The sequence below is a fragment of the Capra hircus genome, chromosome 25 (assembly GCF_001704415.2).
Source record: "Capra hircus breed San Clemente chromosome 25, ASM170441v1, whole genome shotgun sequence".
NCBI lineage: Eukaryota > Metazoa > Chordata > Mammalia > Artiodactyla > Bovidae > Capra > Capra hircus.
Genome location: NC_030832.1, coordinates 20,901,528 through 20,927,135, shown reverse-complemented (window position 1 = coordinate 20,927,135; position 25,608 = coordinate 20,901,528). Strand labels below are relative to the sequence as shown.

The 25,608-nt window shown below is 46.0% G+C and overlaps 1 protein-coding gene, 1 long non-coding RNA gene and 1 other non-coding gene across 4 annotated transcripts in view; 1 reads left to right on the top strand and 2 right to left on the bottom strand.

Moving 5' to 3' along the window:
• Window positions 1–10,047, bottom strand: part of SCNN1B (sodium channel epithelial 1 beta subunit) — a 75,520-nt gene extending 65,473 nt beyond the window's left edge. Inside the window, exon 1 of one of the 2 annotated variants that reach the window (XM_018040979.1) lies at window positions 9,952–10,047. In XM_018040979.1, the coding sequence (XP_017896468.1) occupies window positions 9,952–9,994 (43 nt within the window). In that variant the 5' untranslated portion in view covers window positions 9,995–10,047. Of the gene's footprint in view, window positions 1–9,603; window positions 9,635–9,951 lie in introns of those variants that run through there. The other variant, XM_018040980.1, reaches the window with a different exon arrangement.
• Window positions 9,049–23,871, top strand: LOC106503611. Its single transcript, XR_001297302.1, has 3 exons — window positions 9,049–9,168; window positions 22,026–22,155; window positions 23,825–23,871. It is a non-coding gene; the product is annotated as an uncharacterized LOC106503611 (long non-coding RNA).
• On the bottom strand, window positions 19,175–19,247 carry TRNAV-CAC. Its single transcript has one exon. It is a non-coding gene; the product is annotated as a tRNA-Val (tRNA).

The following is a 25,608-nucleotide window of genomic DNA, read 5'->3' as shown; positions in this document are numbered from 1 at the left end:
ACTATACCGTCTGTGGAATTCTCCAGGCCAGAATACTGGAGTGGGTTAGCCGTTCCTTCTCCAGGGGATCTTCCCAACATAAATGAGTGTCCAAAGAAGAGAATTAAAGCGTATGGGGGATTTTAATACTTAAAACATGGCAGCAAGGCTCTGGGGGACAGGAGCTGTCTCCCCAGACAGCCTGTGGTAAATTAGGACCACCAAGACCCTCCTTCCACCTGGGAGTACCCAGCATGGGGCAAAGACATGTCTAACCATTTCACACTCCTCCCAGTCTCTAAAACAGCCCTTCCAAGGCTGCCTTCAGGCCCACAGCCTCAGACCCTGAAGGTTCTCTGTGGTCTCTCTCACCAGCCAAACTCCTCCTCCCCGTGGTGCAAACCCGCTAAGAAACGAGAATAGTGATCCCCCCTGGGGTGCGGGGTAGGGCCTTTCAACCAGGGAAATCAACCAACTCCACACAGACAGACACAGGTAAGAGCGGAATTTCAGGAATCAGCTTGTTTGGGGAGGTTGTACTCCAGCTCCGGCTTAAGGGCCTTGATGTAACAGGTGCAGGTGTGGCTCCTGAAGGAGGTGTGCCAGGCTTCTCAGGCCTCAGTCCAGGCCTCGGTTTGGAAATGAGCTCCTTGGCACATCAGGAGGAAGCAAGGCTGAGGGCCTCCGATCCTCAAGACTCTCGCTATCAGGAGGCACTGTGGGGGGAGGGGAAGTTTGGGCTGAATCGGGGCTCTGTTGTTATCTCTGTGGGGCCTCTTGGGAAAATCCCTGAACCCCCTGGAGCCCCTTACTGCCCCATCCTTCATCAGCTTGGCTCCTGTCACCTTACCTTGGTCTCCCCAGCTCGCTCCCCACAACCACCCAGGGAAGTCCTCCAGATTAAGCTCCAGATTCTGAATCTTTGCTGCTTTGTTAAGAGACTATTCCCTTTGTGTAAAAAAAAAAAAAAAAAAAAAAAAAATTCCTCTTTTAAAAACAAAAATGCTAAGACTTTCAGGTTTATTTCAAGTCTATTTTCTTAACAATTACTTAGGATTTACTGTGGGCCAGGCATTGCTCTAAGCACTTGACACCTTTAATCCTAGTAACATCCCTTATGGGATGAGAATTATTATTGCCTTCAGTTTACAGATAAGAAAACTGAAGCACAGAGAGGTGAGACTAACTTGACTGAAGTCACACAGCTAATAAGTGACAGAGCCAGGATTCAAATCTGTGTAGGTAAGGAGGCCACAGGTTTAGAACTGCTTCATCTTTGGTGGCTTCCCACCAGCCAAGATGATTTGTCTGACTATTCTGTAATTTCACACTATGGAAATGCATTAAAACTTTTTTTTTTTGCAAATACAAAGTGACAGAAAAATACAGATGGAGCTTATACAAACTCCTTATATATAAACTCACTCCACTTGAATCTGCTGATTTTAATATTTAATATTCCTTATCCTCCTAAACCTGAACTCCTACCTCCTACATTCACGAGATGCAGAGCAAGCACTTTATATGGATAGTCTTTTAGTTCTTGCAGGATTTCTGTGAGCCAGGTACTCTCTGACAACTCATTTTGCAGGTGAGGAAACCAATGCTTTAAAGTACACACCCTGGAATCAAGGGCTAGAACCAAAGCAATCTGATATCAAAGCCCCTGTTTTTTGTTTTTTTTTTTTAATCATCCCTAAATTTTTTTCACTGTGACAAAATGCACAACATAAAATTTACCATTTTAACCTTTCTTTTGGTAAAGATACACATTAACATCAACATTCAGGTTGAAACATAATTGTCTTACAAGACTGTAAATTGAAATGTCATCACTGACTTGCAAGGTGCCACACCAGTCCCCCTTGAGCCTTTCCTGCCTGTTTCTCACATCAAAGGGGTAATATCCATTCCACAAAATAAAAATTGAAGTAGCCTTGGCTTACCAGCAATTACACTTTCACTTTTCCCACTCAGCTAATTGTTTTAAAACTAACTTGCTAATATGCTGTTGGTATAGAAAGAAAGTGAAGTTGCTTAGTCGTGTCCAACTCTTTGTGACCCCATGGACTATAACCTATCAGGCTCCTCTGACCATGGGATTTTCCAGGCAAGAATACTGGAGTGAGTTGCCATTTTCTTCTCCAGGGGATCTTCCCGACCCAGGGATCGAACTCAGGTCTCCTGCATTGCACGTAGACACTTTACTGTCTGAGCCACCAGGGAAAATTTATTCATAATAGATGTGAGATAAAGGACCGCCATTTTAACCATTTTTAAGTGTACATTTCAGTGACATTATATATTTCCACTATCATGCAACCATCACCATTTGTCTGTCTTCAGAAAAATTTCATCATCCCAACCAGAATGAAACTGTACCCATTAAACACGAACACCCCATCCACTCTTCCTCCTCTGCCCCGAGTAACATCTTTTCTACTTTCTCTCTGTACTTGCCTATTTCAGGCACTTCACATAAGTGAAATCATGCAATATTTGTTCTTTTGTGACAAAGGCCCTGCCTGAAACAGTTAATTTCATTTTTATTTGAACACATATTATATAATTTGCGTCACAGTCCAAGGGGGAATTAACCTTATCTCTAGCATCATGCTTGTTTTAAATAAGGAGAAGGAAGATACATGTGGCTGGATTTTATAACACTAGCAACTGTACGAGGGGAAAAAACATCTGATGGGTACCAAATTGTATGCTTCCTAGTCATCAGTTTCCTTCCCCAAATCAATCAGTATCACCAGCTTCTAGTGTGCCCTCCAAATCCTAATGTGTGTATACAAATCTACATATATATATGCACACTGAGTCCCCTTTTTTTAATTATCTACTTTTACTTTAAACTTTTTTTTCGTATTGGAGTATAGCCAGTTAACAAATAATGTGATAGTTTCCAATGAACGGTGAAGGGACTCAGACATGCATATACATGTATCCATTCTCTTAAACTCCCTTTTTAAAATACAGACAAATGTGCGGGTGCACACACACACATACACCTGGTAGAATACTATACGCTATTCTATACCTTGCATTTTTCTTTTAACAGTACATCCAGGAGACGGTTTCACATTTATTCATGAAGAGCGACTTCTGTCTTTTGACCGACTGCCTCATATTCTCTTGCATGGCGGTACTGACAGGTACAGCACTTAGTTCCCCTCTGGTGGCTGTTTAGCTATTCCAATCACTTGCTCTCACACAACACTGAGTCTCTTTGTTCTAACAGAATGTGTCCAATGCAACGATATCCACGGGATACATTTCAAGAGGTGAAGTGGTAGAGACAGAGGTTGTGAGCATCATAAATATCAACAGTTTTCCTAACTCCTGCCCCACCACCCCTGCCGAGATTGCTCAGTATGTGCTCCCACCAAGGAAGTCTGAGAATCCTGGTGTCTCCACCAGCACTGGGTGTTACCTAGCAATCCCGCAGGTGGAAAATAGAATTGATGTGGTTTTGTTGTGTGCTTTTGTTTCCAGAGTTGGGCATCTTTTCATCTGTTTGAATTCCATTTGTATTTCTTTTGATGTAAACAGCTGAATCATATCCTCTATTCCTTTTTCCTTCCATTTTTGAAACAAGCAGTTGATCTTTAATTTGTAAGAGCTCTCTATGAAATTAACTCTCTGTCATAAAAGTGGCATAAATTTTTGTTAGTTGGACATGCCTGGGCTTATGGATTTTTGTTTGTTATGGTCATATCAGTTCAGTTCAGTTGCTCAGTCATGTCTGATTCTTTGTGACCCTATGGACTGCAGTATGCCAGGCTTCCCTGTCCATCACCAACTCTCCAAGCTAGCTCAAGTTGGGAACGCCATCCAACCATCTCAACCTCTGTCCCTTTCTCCTCCTATCTTCAATCTTTCCTAATATCAGGGTCTTTTCCAAGGAGTCAGTTCTTTGCATCAGGTGGCCAAAGTATTGGAGCTTCAGCTTCAGCATCAGTCCTTCCAATGAATATTCAGGATTGATTTACTTTAGGATTGACTGATTTGATTTCCTTGCAGAGGTCATGTAGAAATAATTAATTTTTATGCAGGCAGACTTAACAACTTTTATCTTTAAGGCAAGGCTCCTGCTTCTACCCATTAGGCTGTCTGGCCTCTCTGCTCTGATCAGCAATTTGAAGATGACATGTAGAGTGGGTCTGTTTCTCCCTAAGAGGTCCGCTACAAAACATGATTGTCCAACCTGGACTTGGGCCTGGACACGTGATCTCAAGGCTCTGAGGGAGAAGAGACAGCCCACGAAGGCCCCCAGGCACAGGGAGTCTGTAATTGAGGGCTTTCATAATGGACGGGATAGCTCCTCAGCTGCCTGGGGTATCCTGCCCTGGAGAACAACTCCTCTGCAAGTCAAATCTTACCCCTAGATTCTCAAGGTGGGCCCCCTGGAGGCTGTGACACTAAAAGGGAGAGCAAGCTGTCAAGAATAAAAACCCCGGGACTTCCCTGGTGGTGGTCCAGCGGTTAAAAATCCACCTTGTAATGCAGAGGATGTGAGTTTGATCCCTGGTGGGGGAACTAAGATCCCACATGCCTTGGGGCAACTAAGGCCTTGAGCCACAGCTCCTGAGCCCACGCACCACAACTAGAGAGTCTGTGTGCCAGAATGGTGCAACGAGGATCCCGAGGGCTGCTACTAAGACTGAATGCAGTCAAATAAATAAATATAAAAAAGTAAAAACCCCACAAGGCCTTGGCAACTTTCTTATCTGTAAAGAAATGGTTCTTTCCAGCCTCCCGTGCTGAAGGGGATGTTTTGTTGCTTGCTCTTGGTGAGGACAGAATTCTCGCCACCTACCCATTCTTCTAGCTGGAGGTGGAGGCAGGTGGCCAAGGAGGATCTCATTTGAAGGTTTTCTCCAGGTCAGTGGTTCTGAAATTTCAGCATTCATGAGAATCATCCGAAGAGCTTGTTAAAATACAGGTTGCTGGGCTACCGCTCAGGGTCTCCAATTTAGAAGGTCTAGATTGGGTCTGAGAATCTGCATTTTGACAAAAGCTCCAGGTGATGCTGATGTTTCTGGCCCAGAGAGATCGACTAGCCCCGGACATTCTCTCCCTGGGGACCCCCATTTCAGGCTGGGCAGTGGTGTGAGTTCAGGCGCGAAACCTAGAGCAACATTCCATCACAACAACAACAGCAACTGCTCTGTGCCAGGGACTGTGCCAAGGGCTGCATGTTCAATCTCATCTCATCCTCACACCAAGCCCACTCAGTAGGCTTCACTAGTACTACCTCCACTTTCCAATGAGAAAACAGGAGGCTCAGAGAGGGAACATGGGCTTTAGAATCAGACAGATCTGGGGTCTGATTTCAGTTCTGCCACTGAACCATAGTCCGAGCTCTTGAGCAAGTGGCTTACCTTCCTGAGCCTCTAATTCATCAGTAAATGGAGACCAAAAAACCTGATTCCTGGGGTATTATAAGGATGAGGGGGAGTGGAGATTACAAGGGCACCTGCACACAGTAGAAGCAGAAGAAATGTACATCCCCTTTCCTGAAAGCCTCATCCTTTTATGTCTTCCCAGATTCATCGTCCTGCCACTCCCTATACTCTGAGATACCTTCCCTAAAGTAACACTGGATATTGTCACTTCCTAAACATGGTCTCCCTGGTCATGCTCCCAGGGCTTTGGAAAGGCTATTTCCTTTGCGTGGATATGCTTTTCTCACTCTATTGCTCCAGAGAAACTCCTATTGATCCTTTAAAACCCATCTTAGAAGTCCCCTCCTTTTGTCACTTTCCTTGTAATGTTGTCCTCTTCCTGACCTTGGGCAGAATATCCAGGATTGCAGCATCTTCTTTGAAGAAAGAGCTTAAAGTGTTACTTTCATTCTTTCCTTCCTCTTTCACTTGTGCTCCCCCAACATTTTACGTGCAGTACAATTTGGAATACAAATTGCACTCTTTCAGGGATCAGACAGCTTACACCTCCAGCAGCGAGCATCACCATCATCAACGCTTAGTCTATTCCATGCTCCTGGCACTGTTGTAAGAGACTGAGATTTGTTGATTCATTTAATGCTGAAAAATGTTTGAGGGAAGTGCTACTTATTATCCCTCTTTTCCATATGAGGAAACTGAATCACAGAAGTGCTAAATTGGAATTCCCTGGTGGCAGTGGATAGGAATCTGATTGCGCATACAGGGGACACAGGTTTGATTCCTGGTCCAAGAAGATTCCACATGCTGCAGGGGAGCTGAGCTCGTGCGTCACAACTACTGAGCCTGAGCTCTAGAGCCCGTGAGCAGCAACTACTGAAGCCCAATTGCCTGAAGAGTCTGTGCTCCACAACAAGAGAGGCCACCCCGATAAGAAGCCCATGCGCAGCAACTCGAGAGCAGCCCCTTGCTCTCTGCAACTAGAGAAGGTCTGCATAGCAACAAAGATCCAGCACAGCCAAAAATAAATAAATAAATAAATAGAGCAGTGCACATGTGTGAAAAAAATGTAAATTTTTCAAAAAGATCAAAAAACTGTCTCCCAAAAAGTGCTAGATAATTTGCTTTGATCACACAACTAATCCACGCCAGAGCTGGGATGCGGAAGCTGGCTATGGAGTCTGAGTTACTAACTTTTATAGTATGCTGCTCTTTATGTTTAAGGGGTGGGCCAGCTGGGGACTGTGCCACACTCTAGGGTGCCTGCCCCATGCCAGGGGGCAGCCGAAAGTTAGGGATGGAATTGTCAGCTTTTCTGATCCTCTCTTCTCAGGAGGATCCCCAAATCCTAATCTCCCACCTTTTAAAATCTTGGGAGTAAATAGGAATTTCAAAAGGAGCATGGGCCTCACAAAAGCTGCGCACAGGTGTGCTTTGCAGGGACCGTGGCTCAGTTTGTTTCTGTATCTTAGCTCAGGGCCAGGTGCACAGTGGGTCCTTTGTAGGTGTCATGATACTTCTGGACCCCACTGTGAGCTGGGCGTGGCTCCCATAAACTGAGGTCTCACCCTCCGTCCCACTCAGCGCTGGGATTCTCTGCCCTGCGCTGGGATGTAGATGAGGTCCTAAATGGTGGCCCTGAGTGTCACCCCCTCCCTGGGGCCATCGCTGGGTCTTCTCTGTCCAAGATAAGACTTGCTGCTTTCTGAGTGCTGACAACGTGCTAAGTGCTTGGTTTTGTCATCCCACTGACCCACTCAACAGTTCTGGGAGGCTGCCTTTGTCATCATCCCATGTTACAGATGTGAAACTGTGGCTCAGACACTGGAAGGGAATTATTGCCCAAGCAAGGAAGAGGTGGAGCTGGGACTGTAATGCAAAGAGCTGGGATTCCAGCTTCCCTCAGCCAGCTGTCATCAGAGCTTCCACCAAACTTTTGACAGTCCCAGCCCACAGTCTAGGCTAAGGACACTCCCACGGCACAGCCTGGACCTGGAAAGTCTGTGGTACACTAGGAAGACCCTAGACACTCTAGTCTGTCAGACATGGTTTCTAAGTCCTTCCTTATCCTACCGGATGGTGGGGATGGCATTGCGAGCATGTCTAGAGGAAACTCCTGGTCACGGTCCCTTATGGGAATTCTGCCCACTAGGGCCTGGACAATCAGGGCTTGTGGCCTGGCTCAGTCCCAGGCCTTTCGGCTCAGCAACGACCGCAGATAGGGCTTCAGGGCTTGTCCTTGTCCAAAGACAGAAGGACAGAGATGTGTATACGTACACCTGTGCATGGGTGTGTGCCTTGTGTATGTGTGCATGGCACGTGTGTGTGCAATGGGGAACAGGGGAACTTGTCCCCCAAATTCAGATCCTGTGAAGTTAGTATAGAACAAAGAACAAAGAAATCTTATTTCACCCAGAAATGTCAATTTATAGAAGAGGTTGAAATAGAAAACAGTCATCTAATGTTACAACTTAAATACTCAGCAATAGGCATATCCACGGAGAAGGCAATGGCACCCCACTCCAGTACTCTTGCCTGGAAAATCCCATGGATGGAGGAACCTGGTGGGCTGCAGTCCATGGGGTCGCCAAGAGTCGGACACGACTGAGCGACTTCACTTTCACTTTTCACTTTCATGCATTGGAGAAGGAAATGGCAACCCACTCTAGTATTCTTGCCTGGAGAATCCCAGGGACGGGAGAGCCTGGCGGGCTGCTGTCTATGGGGTGGCGCAGAGTCGGACACGACTGAAGTGACTTAGCAGTATCAGCAGCAGCAGGCATATCCATGGGCTTTCCTGTGGCTCATATGGTAAAGAATCCGCCTGCAATGCAGGAGACCTGGGTTTGATCCCTGGGCCGGGAAGATCCCCTGGAGAAGGGAATGGCTACCCACTCCAGTATTCTTGCCTGGAGAATTCCATGGACAGAGGAGCCTGGCGGATGCCACTGGGGGACTAACAAGCACTATCACCTGGCATATCCATGGTGGAAGACAAGGCAGCAGTTTAAATGAGCTGGCTTTATATGCAGCCACTTGGATAACTTTCAAAGCAACGATAACTGAGTGGAGAGGGGTGGCCAGTTGCAGAAGGATGCCGGATGTACTGTACCATTTCTAGGAAACATCCACCCTCGTTACTGTGCCGCTTACATACTTTCTGTGGATACGCATCTATATGACTGCATGGGTGTAGGAAAGACCTAAAAGGAACACCCCCAAATATGAAGGTGGTAACCTTTGAGGGGGTAAGGGGTTACAGGCAAAGGAGATCGGATGAGTGTATATTCCTTCTTGGATCGCACAGTTCAGTGGGCAGGCAGGTGGGGTCATTGGTCATGCAGGGGATGCTTAGGTTCAGGGAACTAGCCACACAAGCCTCCCGTGGACTGAGGACTGAGCTGTCGGGGTCAATCCATTGCTTTGGCTGTTCTGCCCTCACTCCAGTGGAGATGGGCGGGTGTCTGTGTGTGGGGGGGGGGTGTGGTAGGGGGAGCTGTCCTGCCCTCTGTGGATGGAGAAGCTCTGCGACTTAAACCTCCCCCTGCCTCAGCTTCTCCCTCCAGACTAGACGACAAGGTCCCGCTTCAGCGGCACACATTCTGCCCCCAACCCCGCCCCCACCCCTGCCCAGCCCACCCAAGTGTTGACTTATGCTTCTCTGGGAAACAGAGAGCAGGGCCTTCGGAGCTGGTCTCCCCGCGCTGGGCAGTCTCAAGGGGCACACTCATTGAAGATACCCGCGTTCCCCAGAGGGAGGCTGGTCGAGGAGGCTAAGGTGAGTGAGCTCTGTGCTCAAAATCTGGCCTCAGCAACTTGTCCCAAGGACCCAGGGAAGCTGCTGCGGCCTCTGGCCCTCAGTTTTCCCCTTTGTTAAATGGAAACACCGTGAAGATAACCTAATTTCAGCAACGCGTTGTGCGTCCAGGCGCCTAGCTCTCAGGTGTCGCTGTTGTCACCCTCCCAGAGGACCTCGCATCCCGCCCCTTCGGGGCCGAGGACGCCGCCGCCCTCTCGGCCGCCCCCGACGGCGCACTCGTCCGAAACCCCGGCTCGCGTCCGGGGGTCTTCCCCTCCCCATCCTGCCGGGCGGTCGCCCTGCGCCCGAGGCCGGATCCCAGCAGTGCCGCCGGCGCGAGCGCCGAGCGCCCTCGGGTGGGAAACGGCGGGGCGGGCGGCGGGGAAAGCGCGGAGCCCGGCGACGCGGTCATACCTGCTTCCCGCGGCGGCTCGGGATGCGTGCGGCGGCGGCGGCGGCGGCCGGGCGGCGGCGGCTGGCGGCGGCCGGGCAGCTCTGGCGGCGGTGCCGCGAGCGCGCGGAGACACGGACGGGGAGGGAGCGGGCAGCGGGGCGGGGAAGCCCGGGAGCGCGGCGGGCGGGGCTTGGCGGGGCCGACGGCCGGGCCACCGCACCGCCCGGCTCCCGCGGCCCTTCTTTCTCCCTCTGCCCCCAAACGAGCTCTGGCCTCGCGCGCTCCCTTGTTCCCGCGTCCACATCCGCGTCTCCCCAGCTCATCCACCCGGACCCTTGCGCACACACCCCCGCATTTTCCCTCCGCACCTCCAGATGCGTGGCACAGATCCGTACACACAGACCCCGTCATCCGTCATCCTCGTGCTCCCAGAAAGACCACGGTCCCAGCAGCACACACAGGCCCTGCGCAGTGCCCCATCCTGCCCCGCGGCGCGCCTGCACTCCGGGCGCACACCTGTCCAATCTCGCCCATCGCAACCCTAACCCGCCGCAGGCAGTGTCCTCGGGCGGCGTGAGGACTTCCAGGAGTTTGCATAAGAACCGGCTTCTGCAGCTGATTTCCCTGCCCCTCACCGGAGCTCTGGACTCCCTCACCCGCACCTTTGCTTTCTCAGTGATCTTCTGCTTCCTGTCCTTGGCCATCTGCTCCAAGGTCACTCTCAGATTCCTGTCAGCCCATGAGGACCCCATCTGTTTGGACCTCTGGCTTCCTCCCAGTGACACCCGCTACGCCTGTGCTGCAGCCTCAGCAGCTGCCAGGCTCCCTTCTCTAATCCTCACTTCCTTCCCTCTTCCCATCTGGTGGAAGTTCCAAGGACTATCATTTCATATATCCATTTCACGTGTGCATGGCAAACCCCAAATGTCAGCCCTTCTCTATCCGGCGGTGCTTGAATGCTCATTTGCTCAGTGGTGTCCAACTCTTTGCGATCCCATGGACTGTAGCCCTCCAGGCTCCTCTGTGTATGGGATTCTCCAGGCAAGAATACTGGAGTGGGCTGCTATTTCCTTCTCCAGGGGATCTTCCGGATCAAACCCACATCTTCTGCATTGGCAGACGGATTCTTTACCACAGAGGCACCATTTAGAGCCCGTTTCTTTTCTCTTGCTGCTGTAACAAATGAGCACAGGAGTGCTAGCTTAATACGTCCGAATGTTATTATCTTAGCGTTCTGGAGGTCAGAAGTGCGACACCACTAAAATCAAGAAGTGGTATGACTGTGTTCCTTCTGAAGGAACTAGGGGAGAATCTATTTTCTTGCCTTTTCTAGCTTCTGAATACTGACTGTCTTTCTTGTCTTGTGGGCCCTTTATCTTAAAAGCCAGCAGTGCCGGGCCAAGTCTTCTGTATACACCGCATCTGTAGTTCTCTCTCTCCTCTACCTCCCTCTTCCACTTAAAAGGACTCTTGTGATTATGTTCGGTTTACCTGGATGGATTGTTGTTGTAGTTGTTTAGTTGCTAGTTGGATCCGACTCTTATGAGACCCCATGGACTGTAGCCTACCAGGTTTCTCTGTCTATGAGTTTTCCCAGGCAAGAATGCTGGAGTAGGTTGCCATTTCCTTCTCCAGTGGATCTTCCTGACCCAGGGATCAAACCCACATCTCCTCCATTGGCAGAGGGATTCTTCACCACTCAGCTACCACGGAAGCCCATCTGGATGGACAATCCAGGATAATGTCTCCATTTCTAATTCTAACCAATCGTAATTCTATCTGCAATCTTACTTACCCTTTGTCACATAATTTAACATATTAACAGGTACTAGGAATGAGGACTGAGACATCTTTTAACTGTTATTCTGCCTACCACAGAGGCGAGCCTTACTGGAGAAAATTAGTCATCTGAGAAGATTTTTAATGTTATAAACTTATGAATATCTATAAGTAGAAAGAAGCTTATCATTGTCAGTATTTGCAGCAGAGACATAATAAAATGTGGAATGTTTGGGGACCTCCCCAGTGGCACAGTGGATAAGAATCCGCCTGCCAATGCAGGGGGCATAGGTTCTATCTCTGGTCCAGGAAGATTCCACATACCAAGGAGCAACTGAGACACAACTACTGGGCCTGTGTGCTGCAACTACTGAAGCCTGGTCACCTAGAGCCTGTGCTCCACAGTAACAGAAGCCGCTAAGATAAGAAGCCCTGGCACTGCAACAAAGAGTAGCCCTCGCTCATTGCAACTAGAGAAAGTTCACACAAAAGCAATGAAACTCAATGTGACCATGAATAGATAAAAAGATAATGTGGGATGTTTGTTTATGTGATGGAGTACTACACAGCCCCGAACAAGAACCTATTCCGTCTAGGCATATGAAGGTTCAAAATCATGAGTGCAGGGATTTCCCTGCTGGTCCTGTGGTTAAGAATCCACCTTGCAATGCAAGGGATGTGGGTTTGATCCCTTGTCGAGGAATGAAGATCCCACATGCTGAGGAGCAACTAAGTCTGAGTTACGACTAGAGAGTCAGTATGCTGCAACAGAAGTCCTGCCTGGCTTAACTAAGATCTGACACAAACACGTAAAAAAAAATCCTGAGTGAAAAAAGCAAGCGGACTGACATAATAATGAGAGCAAACACTTTTATAGTGCTTACTCTGTGCCAGATGCTGTTCCTAGGAACTTGTATAGTATATTAACACTCAGAGCAATCCCGTGGGATACGTACAAGTATTATTCCTGGAGGAGAGTATGGTACAGGCAGTTGAATAACTTGCCCAAGGTCACACAACTAGGAATCATCAGTCAAGATTTGAATCCAGAGTCAGTCTTAATCCAGAGCCTGTGCACGTCACTGTAGCAGATCAATTTTTACAGTATGAATTACTTCAAGTAAAAATTTTAGAGCATACAAAACAATATATACATAGGTATTTAGAGGACATAAAACTACCTATCTACAAATCACTTTGCTGAATACCTGAAAGGAGCACAATATTATAAATCAACTATACTTCAGTTTACTTCAACTATATATAAATCAACTATACTTCAAGTGTATATCAACCGTCTGGTCAAATCTTTGGTGTTCCCAGTGGTCATGTACGCATGTGAAAGTTGGACCATAAAGAAAACTGAGCACTGAAGAATTGATGCTTTTGAACTGTGCTGTTGGAGAAGACCCTTGAGAGTCCTTTGGACTGCAAGGAGATCAAACCAGTCAATCCTAAAGGAAATCAATCCTGAATATTCATTGGAAGGACTGATGCTGACTTTGAAGCTCCAATACTTTGGCCACCTGATGCAAAGAACTGACTCATTGGAAAAGACCCTGGTGCTGGAAAAGATTGAAGGCAGGAGGAGAAAGGGATGACAAGAGGATGAGATGGTTGGATGGCATCACTGAGTTGATGCATGTGAGTTTGAGCAAGCTCTGGGAGTTGGTGAAGGACAGGGAAGCCTGGCGTGCTGCAGTCCATGGGGTCACAAAGAGTCAGACACGACTGAGCAACTGAACTGAACTGATACTTCGATTAAAATTTGAAAAGGATAGGTGGGTTCATAATCTGCCTCTAAACTCAATCTGTTGCATTATGTTGTTTAGTTGAAATGAATAAAGGAAGGAAATTCAGCTTCTTGTAATTTTACTCACCATTGCTTTTCTCGGGGGTTTCCCTGATAGCTCTGTTGGTAAAGAATCCTCCTGCAAGGTAGCAGACCTGGGTTTGATCTCTGGGTTGGGAAGATCCCCTGAAGAAGAGAAAGGCTACTACCCACTCCAGTATACTGGCCTGGAGAATTCCAGATAGACCATGGGGTTGCAAAGAGTCGGACATGACTGAGCGACTTTCACTTTCATTGCTTTTCTCAGGGCAAATGTCAATATGGTGAAAAGGCAAATAACATTTATGACAACAGTTTTGACTTCACATTCTTCTTGAAAGGATCTTTGGGACACATCCCTACTCCCCACCCCAACCTCCCCCGAAGTCTGTAAATCACACTTTGAAAACCACTGCCCTAATACATATAGCTGTGATCATTAAAATTGTTGATACAAAAATGGCAATTTCATATTGCTCCAGCGAATACATGTTATTTTGGAAGGTTTTCTGTTTGGTTCACACTCTGCTTTCCTAGCCAGGCCCAGGAAAACATCATTCAGTGTGTCTCCGCTGGGACTGTGTTGCTGTGGGCAGCTTTGCACCAATGTTATGCCTTTCTTTATGTCATGATTTCCAAGGTGGGGGAGGTGGCATTTGAGGGGTGCATAGGAACTACGAACTCGGTGATATTAGGCTGACAAATTTTGAAGTATGTATTTTAAACAGTTGTGAACACGGAGAGTGGTGTTCTCAGAGTTGATTGAAGGACATAAGAGAGTCTGTGTGGACTTTTGCCAGGTGTTTAGAACCATGGATCACTTGACAAGAAAACAAAAATCTTTTTCTAGACAAAGATATGTGGGGTGAGTTTTGGCACAGTTGGGACAGATTTAGGCCTGGATAGATTCATGACTGGTTTGAAAAGTAAGTGCCCCCTACATATCTTATTCTATATTATTGTGGAAGAATAGTCCTCCTGCTTTCTTTAGACAAGGTAGTGCAATTCTAGGAGATGATAAATATAAAAAGGAATCCAAGATCAGCCAAGCCAGCCCTGGGGATCCGTAGAGTGTTAAATGCTGTTCTTTGTAATGACTATTTTAAAAATACATTGCATAAAAGATAAGGTGACTATTTTTTTCCCCTAAGGAGAGGGGGGTCACTGAGCACCCATTCATTCTACTTTAGGTAAGTGCACATGATTTAGTTCTTGGGTCAGCCCCCTTTTCTTACCCCTCATCCATATTTTGATCCTGGTGATGCTGATTTCAGGTATCACCACCCCCATCCAAGTTGATGTTGCCCTGGCCTAGAAATCACACACTGTATTCCTCCTAAGTGATTCTGGTGAAAATTTTATCCAAACTACAAAAGAAGGAAGTCAGGAGGGACAGTTGCAGAATCTTGACATCTGAAATGTCAGGTCCCAAACTAAGAAGATTAACTCCCACAAGCGCAGATGTAAAGTCCTACAGTTGGGTCATTCAGACAAATTCTGGCTTGGGGCCTGTGCCACCCTCTGAGATAGAGAGCCTCTTAGAGATGCAGTGCCACCCACAGGCCTGGAAGACCTGGGAGGTGCTGGTCTCTGGCGTGGTTGGCAGAATCCTTGCGTGCTGTGCTTAGTCGCTCAGTCATGTTGGACTCTTTGCAAACCCATGGACTGTAGCCAGCCAGATTCCTCTGTCCATGGGGATTCTCCAGGCAAGAATACTGGAGTGGGTTGCCATGCCCTCCTCCAGCGGATCTTCCCAACCCAGGGTTCGAACCCAGGTCTCCCACTTTGCAGGCGGATTCTTTACCGTCTGAGCCACCAGGCAGAATCTTTACCTGAGTCCTTTGCTTATGGTGGGTCCTGGATCTTCAGTCTCATTCCCTCAGGCCATAGCAAGCAAGCTTGGATGTTCCTCTGCCTCTGACCACATCACACCAGCTCATACCATGCACGACCTTTCTATTATTCCACTTTCTCTCCCTAGTAGTACCCTTTGGCTCCCCCTTCCCCCAGTTACTACTGCCAAGTCACTTCAGTCATGTCTGACTCTGTGCGATCCCATAGACGGCAGCCCACCAGGCTCCCCCGTCCCTGGGGTTCTCCAGGCAAGAACACTGGAGTGGGTTGCCATTTCCTTCTCCAATGCATGAAAGTGAAAAGTGAAAGTGAAGTCGCTCAGTCGTGTCCGACTCTTAGCGACCCCATGGACTGCAGCCCACCAGGCTCCTCCATCCATGGGATTTTCCAGGCAAGAGTACTGGAGTGGGGTGCCCTTGCCTTCTCCAATTACTACTACTCATGTTGAATTGTGATACTATTTGCCAGGCACCTTGCTAAGTCTCCTTTATCCTCCCAAACAATCTTATGAGGTAGGTTCTAGTTTTGTTCCCATTTTACAGATAAAGAAACAGACTTGCAGATGTCAAGGAACTTGGCCCAAATAGCAGCGAAGCCAGGTCTCTCTGGAGCTAAAGTCCATGTTCTTAAGTGTTTTCCTAAACTGCAGATTTGTAAACAGTGGAGGGTGTGTATGGGAGGGAATGGGGATGGAAGAGATCCAATTTTCAAACATGTTTTGTAAGATCATGTGGTATTTAAAAAAAATTTTTTTAACCAATGTTTAAAAGTGAGAAAATAGCTCATAAAAATCAACTTCCTGATTCTCTGGAAAATAAGCAGTCAGGAGGTCTGGCAACAAGAATGCTTTCATTCCTGCTTGGTCCGAGTCACCTGGAGCTGAGTGGCAGCTGAATGGGTCCTGATTTCCCGTGATTCTCCATTTCCAAGTTGTCCAGTGTCCCCGTTCCCAGCTTGCCTGTGCATTGATGACTGATAGATGTTTGAGTATGGAGCCTCTGCTCCCATCACGTCCAGGCCATCTCTGCTTCTTCTTCTTCACCACTGGCCAGTCTGCCACAAAAGCTCCCAGCTACTGCCAAGCCTGGCAGTTTTCACTTTGTTCCCAGAAATCCAGCCGCAGAGTCTAAATCACACAGGGAACAGCCAGGCTGGCGCTCAGGGCTCACCTGGTCACTCAGAGCGCATACCTTTCCATTTGTCTCCCCTTCCTGGCCTAGAGGAAAAATTTAATCAGCTTCTGGGGCTGTGACCCAAGGAAAAGGAAGATCTGAGAACAAACTTTGCAACTTTGCTATTGAGGTTATCAGTGGCATCCAGAAACCTTGAGAAAGGTCAGGTTGCTGCTTGGAGACTTTAAAACATTCGAACACTCATACATTCTAGTGAGGCAAGACAGACAATAAATAAGACAAAGAAGCTTTTAGATGGTTTAACTGCTGTGGAGAAGAAGAATGCAGGCCAAAAGGGGTGGGGTGAAAGTTGAGTTTTAAAAAGTAGGGTCAGCTGGTGGTTCAGAAATTAGGACTCTGTGATTCCACTGCTGGGGCATGAGTTCAACCCTTGGTCAGGGAACTAAGATCCATAAGCCTAAAGGAGGAGAAGAAGCCAGCCCTGCAGATACCTGGGAGAAAAATGTACCAGGCAGAGGAATAGAAACTGCAAAGGCCCTGAGGCAAAGCATGCCTGGCGTGTTTGAAAAGCAGTAAAGGTGCCAGCATGTCTGTAGTGGAAGTGAACAAGAAGACCATGAGAGGGAGATTCAGAAAGTTCGCACAGGGCGTGGAAACAACCCAGGACAGGCCCTTGTAGGCCAGGGTAGGGACTTTGGTCTTGAAGCCCTGAGATGTGGGCTTGTAGAGGTTTTGGGGTGATATAACCCCATCAAAGGCGCTTTCCTGATGGCTCAGCAGGTAAAGAATCCGCCTGTAATGCAGGAGACACAGGTTCAATCCCAGGGTCAGGCAGATCCCCTGGAGAAGGAAATGGCATCCACTTCAGTATTCTTACCTGAAAAATCCCACGGACAGAGGAACCTGGTGGGCTACAGTCCATGGGGTCACAAAGAGTTGGACACGACTGAGCAACTAAGCACGCAAGCAAGCAACCTGATCAAAAATTTCTGATGTGTTTTTTATTGTGATAAAATACACATAACAATACCATTTTAACCATTTAAAAGTATAAGTACAGTAGCATTAAGTACACTCACGTTGTTGTTCAACCATCGCCATCACCTGTCTCCAGTACTTTCAGAGCCTCCCAGACTGGAATTCTGTACCCATTGAATAGTAACTATCCAGTTTCCTCTCCTTCCAGCTCCTGGTAGAATACTGATTATTCTACTCTTGTCTCTATCAGTTTAACTCAGCTAGATACTCCATTTAAGTGAAATCATACAATATTTGCCTTTTTGTGTCTGATTATCTCATGTCTTCAAGACTCATTCATGCTGTAGCATGTGACACAATTTCCTTCCTTTTAAACACTGAATAATAGCCCAGTGTAATGTATATGACATTTTATCCCCCCATCCACTGGACAATTGGATTATTTCCATCTTTTGGCCATTGTGAAGACTGCTACAATGAACATAGGTAGCACTGAGTAATTATTATTCAAAGGTAAATATACCTTTTCAAGAACTTGCTTTCAAATTTTTTAGGTGTATCTGATCGAAAGTTGAAATGGAAGCTGGAGCAGGGTCCAGGGTCAGAGCTGTGGAGGGGGTGAGAAGTGATTAGATTCTGGATGTATTTTTCAAGGATAGCTGACATAATTTGCTGGAGGATCTGGTGTGGGGTGTGAGACAATTTAAGACCAAACCTTCCCAGATAACTTGGTGTTTAATGAGTCATTTGCAGCTATTTAAGAAAGTTGCAGAATAATGCTTGCCAAACAACATTATTTACATAAAAACATATAAAACCATGTAAGCGCAAAGATAGAGCTCTCAAAGAATACATATCAGATTATTAACCATGGTTACCTCTAGAATGAAAGAGAGGAAGCAGAGGTGAGAGTCCTCAAGCAGAATCTTGTCTCTCTGTTTTTTAGGCTGTGCTGGGTTGAAACTCCAGTACTTTGGCCACCTCATGTGAAGAGTTGACTCATTGGAAAAGACTCTGATGCTGGGAGGGACTGGGGGCAGGAGGAGAAGGGGACGACAGAGGATGAGATGGCATCACGGACTCGATGGACGTGAGTCTGAGTGAACTCCAGGAGATGGTGATGGACAGGGAGGCCTGGTGTGCTGCGATTCATGGGGTCGCAAAGAGTCGGACACGACTGAGCGCCTGAACTGAACTGGGTCTTCGGTGGTGCTAATGGACCTTCTCTAGCTGTGGTGAGCTGGGACTGCTCTCTCGTTGCGGTGCCCTGGCTTCTCATTGGGGTGGCTTCTGTTCGTTGCAGAGCACAGGCTCTAGAGCACAGACCCAGCGGCTGTGGCTCACAAGCTTAGTTGCCCCATGGCATGTGGAATCTTCCCAGAGCAGGATCAAACTCATGTCTCTTTCATTGGCAGGCAGATTCTTAACCACTGGATCACTAGGGAAGTCTGGAGAATCTTATCTTTAGGTGTGTTCATCATTTAAAATAAAAGAGTATATTCATATACCACTTGTGTAATTAAAACTTTAAAAAAATCCCTAGTGAATAGTGTTCACCTTTTAAAAAGACTAGAAGGGGCTCGGTTTAATTTAGGACCAAGTTCTCCCAGCCAATTGGGTATTTAATGAGTCAGATTCACTTCTGAAGCTATTTAATTGCTACTGAAGTGGCATGAATCACTCATTCATGCTGGGAAGAAAAATAGGAGACTTTCATTTGGCTCTGTCTACTGAAAGCAAAAGCCTTTCCAGCTAGCATGGGCACATAGCCCAGGACCAACCAGGCAGCCTTAGAGAAGTCAGCAAATATTAACGTGTAATCACATAAGTGACAATAATCATTTCAACGATAAAATAGCAGCAGCAACCACTTACACCTAGGTGGCGCTTGCAGTGCCAGCTCTATTTTTTAAAATTCATTTATTTATTTATTTGGCTGGGTCTTACTTGCCGCACATGGGGTCTTTGATCTTCACTGTGCATGTGGAACCTTGAGTTACAGCATGTGGGAAATAATTCCCTGACCAGGGATTGAACCTGGGCCCTTTGCATTGTGAGTGCAGAGTCTTAGCCACTGGACCACCAGAGAACTCCTCTGCCAACCAATGCTCTAAACATTTCACATGTACTAACTAACAATAGCCCAGGGAGGTAGAGACTATTAGCCTAAAAGTACAGGAAGGAAATAGAGGCACACAGATTTCCACTCATTGCACATTCTGGGGATAAATTCCATCTCCTATTGTTTCCTCCTTGCCTGTTTCTTGCCTTTTTACTTCACTTATTAGGTTTGGATCATGTTGCAGGGCTTAATGGTGATGCGGCAAACAATGAGGCTATGGGGATGTTGACAGCAGGTGTTTCATTCTCGCTCCCCTGGCGTACTGGCACATAGTCTCCACGCAGCTGACAGGATAATCCTTTTATCTTTTAATAATCCAGGTCATATCAAACAAACAAAAGATGAAACTTAGTAGTCACCTTGGAACATAGTGGTTGTGGCAGCGTTATCCTGAGATGGCCCTTGAGGTTCCCCTCCTAGCGTTGACACCCTGTGTAGTCCCCTCCCCCACCACGTAAGTGAGGTCAGAGTCAAATCCCTCCCCAGCTGAGCCTTCCAGTGAGACCACCGCCCCAGCCAGTACCTCCACGGTAGCTTCATGGGTGACCCTGCAGCAGAGGACCCAGCTAAGCCATGCTGGGACCCCTGACCCACAGGAACTGAAAGAGAAGAAATGTGTGCTGTTGTAAGCCACTAAATGTGGTGATTTGTTTCCTGGTATTAGAGAACAGACAGCCGATTAGATCAGACAGCCAGTTCATTGTTTTGACCTGGGTTTGATCCCTGGGTTGGGAAGATGCCCTGGAGAAGGGAAAGGCTACCCACTCCAGAATTCTGGCCTGGAGAATTCCCCAGGGACTGTATAGTCCATGGGGTCACAAAGAGTTGGACACGACTGAGCAACTTTCACTTTCACTTTCTGATAAAGGAAAAGAGTCAAGCATGTATTCTGCCTGTGCTATGCAGGGTAACCAGATAGTTGCTGTGAGGAAATGTTCTGTACGTATATATACCATCTAACTAAAGAAAGAAAAAATAAAATGTCAGCACTTCGAAACTTCTAATGAATTAGTGAACCTGGGCAAAGGTCATTCGTGGCTGCTTATATCATGATGTGAGCGGCAATCAAACAGTATACATCCCTTGATGAAAGTCCCTAACTTCATTTATGAAGTATTCTTGCAAAAAACCAAACACAACCCCCCCTTGATTCTGATTAGGTCTGTCTGAATAAGAACTAAAGAGACTCTTGATGAGGGTGAAAGAGGAGAGTGAAAGAGCCGGCTTAAGACTAAATATTAAAAAAACTAAGATCATGGCATCCAACCCCATTACTACACGGCAAATAGAAGGGGAAAAGGTGGAAGTAGTGACAGATGTCCTCTTCTTGGGCTCCAAAATCATTGTGGATGGTGACTGCAGCCATGAATTCAGAAGACGATTTCTTTTTGGAAGGAAAGCAATGACAAAGCTAGACAGTGTATTGAAAAGCAGAGACATTACTGACAAAGGTCTGCATAGCCAAGGCTGTGGTCTTCCCAGTGGTCATGCGTGGTTGTGAGAGCTGGACAATAAAGAAGGCAGAATGCCAAAGAATTGATGCCTTCAAACTGTGGTGCTGGAGAAGAATCCTGAAAGTCGCTTGGACAGCAAGGAGATCAAACCAGTCAATCTTAAGGGAGATCAACCCTGAATATTCACTGGAAGGACTGATGCTAAAGCTGAAGCTTCAGTATTTTGGTCATCTGATGCAAATAGATGGTTCAATGGGAAAGTCTCTGATGCTGGGAAAGATTGAGGGCAGAAGAAGCGGGCATCAGAGGAAGAGATGGCTTGAAGGTATCACAGATGCAATTAACATGAACTTGGGCAAACTCCAGGAGATGATGAGGGACAGAGAGGCGTGGCGTGCTGCAGTCCATGGGGTCGCAAAGAACTGGACACGACTGGGCAACTGAATAACAACAACAACATGTAACTACAAGTTTATGAGAAATCCAGGGAACAGAGGAACTTGTTAAATAACACCATGGGGATATACCCAGTGAAATTCAGATGGTGGGAAACTATAAGACAAAGGACCAGTTTCAACAGATTGAAAGAAACTGATAGAGATTGAGGAGAATCCTAGAGATTACAAGAGGTTTAAGAGCTATTTCAACAATTGCAATTCATGACTTACTTGGATGCTGATTCATACAAACTCTGTGAAAATTATCAATAAAATGGCACATTTGAACACGATTGTGGTATATAGAACTTGTTCTTACATTTTTAAGTATAGCAATGGTTTTTTGTGAGTTTTCTAAAAGAGACCTTATATTTTAAAGACATAAAGGCAGACCTCACTTTATGGTGCTTTGCAGATATTGCAGGTTTTACAAACTGAAGGTTTGTGGCAGTGCTGTGTTGAGCAAATCTATCGTTATCATTTTTTCCTTTTCCAACAGCATTTGCTCACTTCGTGTCTCTGTCATATTTTACTTAATTCTTGCAATAGTTCAAACTTTATTATTATTATATTTTTATATTATTATTACCACTACTATTATACGTTATTATGATGATCTGTGATCAATGATCGATCTTTGATGTTACTACAAATCACTGAAGGCTCAAATTGATGGTAAGCATATTTTTAACAAGAAAGTATTTTTAAATTAAGCTATTAACCTTGTTTTATTAGATATAATGCTATTGCATATTTAATAGGCTGTGGTAAAGTATAAACATAACTTTCATATGCACTGAGAAACCAAAATATTTATGACTTGCTTTATTGTGACATTTACTTTGTATTCACAGTGATCTGGAATCAAACCGGCGATATTTCCAAGGCATGCTTATGTGCAGAAATATTGAGAGGTGAAATGGGAAGATGTCTGGGATCCACTTCAAAACGATGCATTAGGACGGTGTGGAAGATACAGATGAAGTAAGATGGGTCATGAACTGATAATGTCGAAACTGCATAATGAGTACTTGTGTGTTCATTATTCTATTCTCTCTACTTTTCGTATATTTAGAAATTTCCATAAAAACCATTTTCAAAAAAAAAAGATCTAAGTAAAATACAATGTTTTCCTTCTCACTTAGTGAGAATAAGAGCTGAAATGGCCTGTAAGTTTCCCCTTTATCTGAAACCCCCCATCCCCTTTGTTACTTTCTCTGAGCTTATCTCCTAACATTCTCCCATTGTTCTTCCATGTGACTTTAACTGGCCTCCTTGTTGCCTCTTGAATACCCCCTCCTGCTCCTACCCCTGGAGAAGGCAGTGGCACCCCACTCCAGTACTCTTGCCTGGAAAATCCCATGGATGGAGGAGCCTGGTGGGCTGCAGTCCATGGGGTCGCTAAGAGTCTGACACGACTGAGCAACTTCACTTGCACTTTTCACTTTCACACATTGGAGAAGGAAACGGCAACCCACTCCAGTGTTCTTGCGTGGAGAATCCCAGGGACGGGGGAGCCTGGTGGGCTGCTGTCTATGGGGTCACACAGAGTCGGACACGACTGAAGCGACTTAGCAGCAGCTCCTACCCCAGGGCCTTTGCGCTTGCCAGTCCCTCTTGCTCCTCTGTCAGTTCCCAGGGACTGTTTTTCTTACTTCTCTCAGGTAGAGACTCTGCCAGTCCTCGGAGAGGTCTTCCTTGATTATCCCATGTGAAATAGCAATATATGCCACACACAGAAATTCTTGTCCTTATTTGCATGCCCTGTTTTTCTCTGTGGCACTTGACATACATTACACTTTATCTGTTTAGTTCCTTGATTGTCTTCTTTCTTTTTTCTCCCCCCTCCCACCTCCCTCCCCATACCATCCCTCTGGGTTATCACAGTGCACTAGCCCCAAGCATCCTGTATCCTGCATCAAACCTAGACTGGTGATTCGTTTCTTATATGATATTATACATGTTTCAATGCCATTCTCCCAAATCATCCCACCCTCTCCCTCTCCCACAGAGTCCAAAAGTCTGTTCTGTACATTTGTGTCTCTTTTGCTGTCTTGCATACAATGTTATCATCACCATCTTTCTAAATTCCATATATATGTGTTAGTATACTGTATTGGTGTTTTTCTTTCTGGCTTACTTCACTCTGTATAATAGGCTCCAGTTTCATCCACCTCATTAGAACTGATTCAAATGTATTCTTTTTGATGGCCGAGTAATACTCCATTGTGTATATGTACCACAGCTTTCTTATCCATTCATCTGCTGATGGACATCTAGGTTGCTTCCATGTCCTGGCTATTATAAACAGTGCTGTGATGAACATTGGGGTACATGTGTCTCTTTCAATTCTAGTTTCCTTGGTGTGTATGCCCAGCAGTGGGATTGCTGGGTCATAAGGCAGTTCAGTTCTATTCCCAGTTTTTTAAGGAACCTCCACACTCTTCTCCATAGTGGCTGTACTAGTTTGCATTCCCACCAACAGTGTAAGAGGATTCCCTTTTCTCCACACCCTCTCCAGCATTTATTGCTTGTAGACTTTTGAATTGCAGCCATTCTGACTGGTGTGAAATGGTACCTCATTGTGGCCTTGATTTGCATTTCTCTGATAATGAGTGATGTTGAGCATTGATTGTCTTCTTTCTCCAACCAGATGTAATTTCAGGAAAGTGAGGACTTAAATCATGGACTTCCCTGGTGGTACAGGGGATAGGAATTCGCCTGCCAATGCAGGGGATGTGGGTTCAGTCACTGGTCTGGAAAGATTCCACATGCTGTGAGGAAGCTAAAGCCTGTGCCACGCAACTGAGCCCGAGTGCCTCAACTACCGAAGCCCGCGTGCCTCGAGCCTGTGCTCCACAACAAGAGAAGCCCACACACCGCAGTAGAGAGCAGCCCCCACTCTTGGCCACTGCAGCGGCCTGTGCACAGCAACGAAGACAGGGGAGCCAAAAATAAAATAATGAATAAAAAAATCAATGACCAAAACTCTAATGCCTAAATCAGTGCTTGGGATATTACTATTTGTGCAGTTAATGAGTGCTTGTTTAAACTCCACTTTTCTTTTGTCATTTATTTTGAATAATTTCAAATGCACAGAAGAGTAAAGAGACTTGTAAGTAAGGAACATCTCCTAGATATAACTTGTGAACATTGGCCATATTTGCTTCATCTCTTTCCTTTTTTGGCCTGAGTATTTTAAAGTATTTATAGTCAACATGACATTTCATCACTAAATAATGATCTCTAGGATTCTCTCTAGGATTCTCCTTAATCTCTATCAGTTTCTTTCAATCTGTTAAAAATGAAACACTACTTAGCCACAATACCATTATAACACCTAACAAAATGAACCCCAAATCCATAGTGCCATTAAATTCCTCCTTATACACATTTCCCCATTTGCCCCCAAAATGCCTTTTACATTGCTTCAAACCAGGACTCAGTCAAGATCCTCAAATTGCATTTGATCACATCTCGTAAGTGTCTATGTCTAGAATCTCTCTCGCGTCTCCTCCCTTTTTTCCAGGTCACTGAAGAACCAGGTTCATAGTCCTTTTGGTGGAATGCCCTACTTCTTGTCTTTGATTGCTTCCTCATGAAGCATTTAATTTTTCCCTCAACACCCTGTATTTCCGGTAAACTAGCAGCAGATTGAAAGACATCATCAGATTTTAGCTGAACATTTTAGCAATAATTCTTCCCAGGTGGTGCTACGAGCACCCTCTGTTGACTCACACCAGCAGGCTCATGACTGGGTATCTCATGAGTGAAGCTAAGATGGATCACTGGGTTCAGGTGGTGACAGCCTGATCCCTCCATTGTGACGTTATGTATTCTTGGCACCTTGTGAACATCCAGTCTCCCTTGAACCTTTCACCCCATGGTTTCAGCATCCATTGCTACTCATTGCCTGAATCAAGTATTTCATTCAGGGTTGCAAAATCTAATGCAATCCCTCCTTCGACAATTATGAGCTGTCATTCTCCTGTAAAGAAGAGCTTCTTTCCCTCATTGACTAGGGCAGAATAAATTATTTCCCTCTTGAGTGTGTGTGCGCTCGATCAGTTCAGTAGTGTCTGACTCTTGCAACCTTATGGACTGTACCTGCCAAGTTCCTCTGTTCATGGGATTCTCCAGGCAAGAACATTGGAGTGGACTACCAATGCCCTCCTCCAGGGAATCTTCCCAACTCAGGGACTGAACCCGAGTCTCATGTTCCCTGCATTTCAGGTGGATTTTTACCGCTGAGCCACCGGGGAAGCCCTATTTCCCTCTTACTGCTACTTTTTAAGGGTAAGGATTTGATGCAATAGCTACCTCCAATGGTGACAAATTAGTCCTTTCTATTCTGTTTCTTTTTTCTTTCTGTTTTTGTTTATTTGGGTATCATTGTAAACTCATTGACCCTTAAAAATAGAGCTCAGATGTTTCATT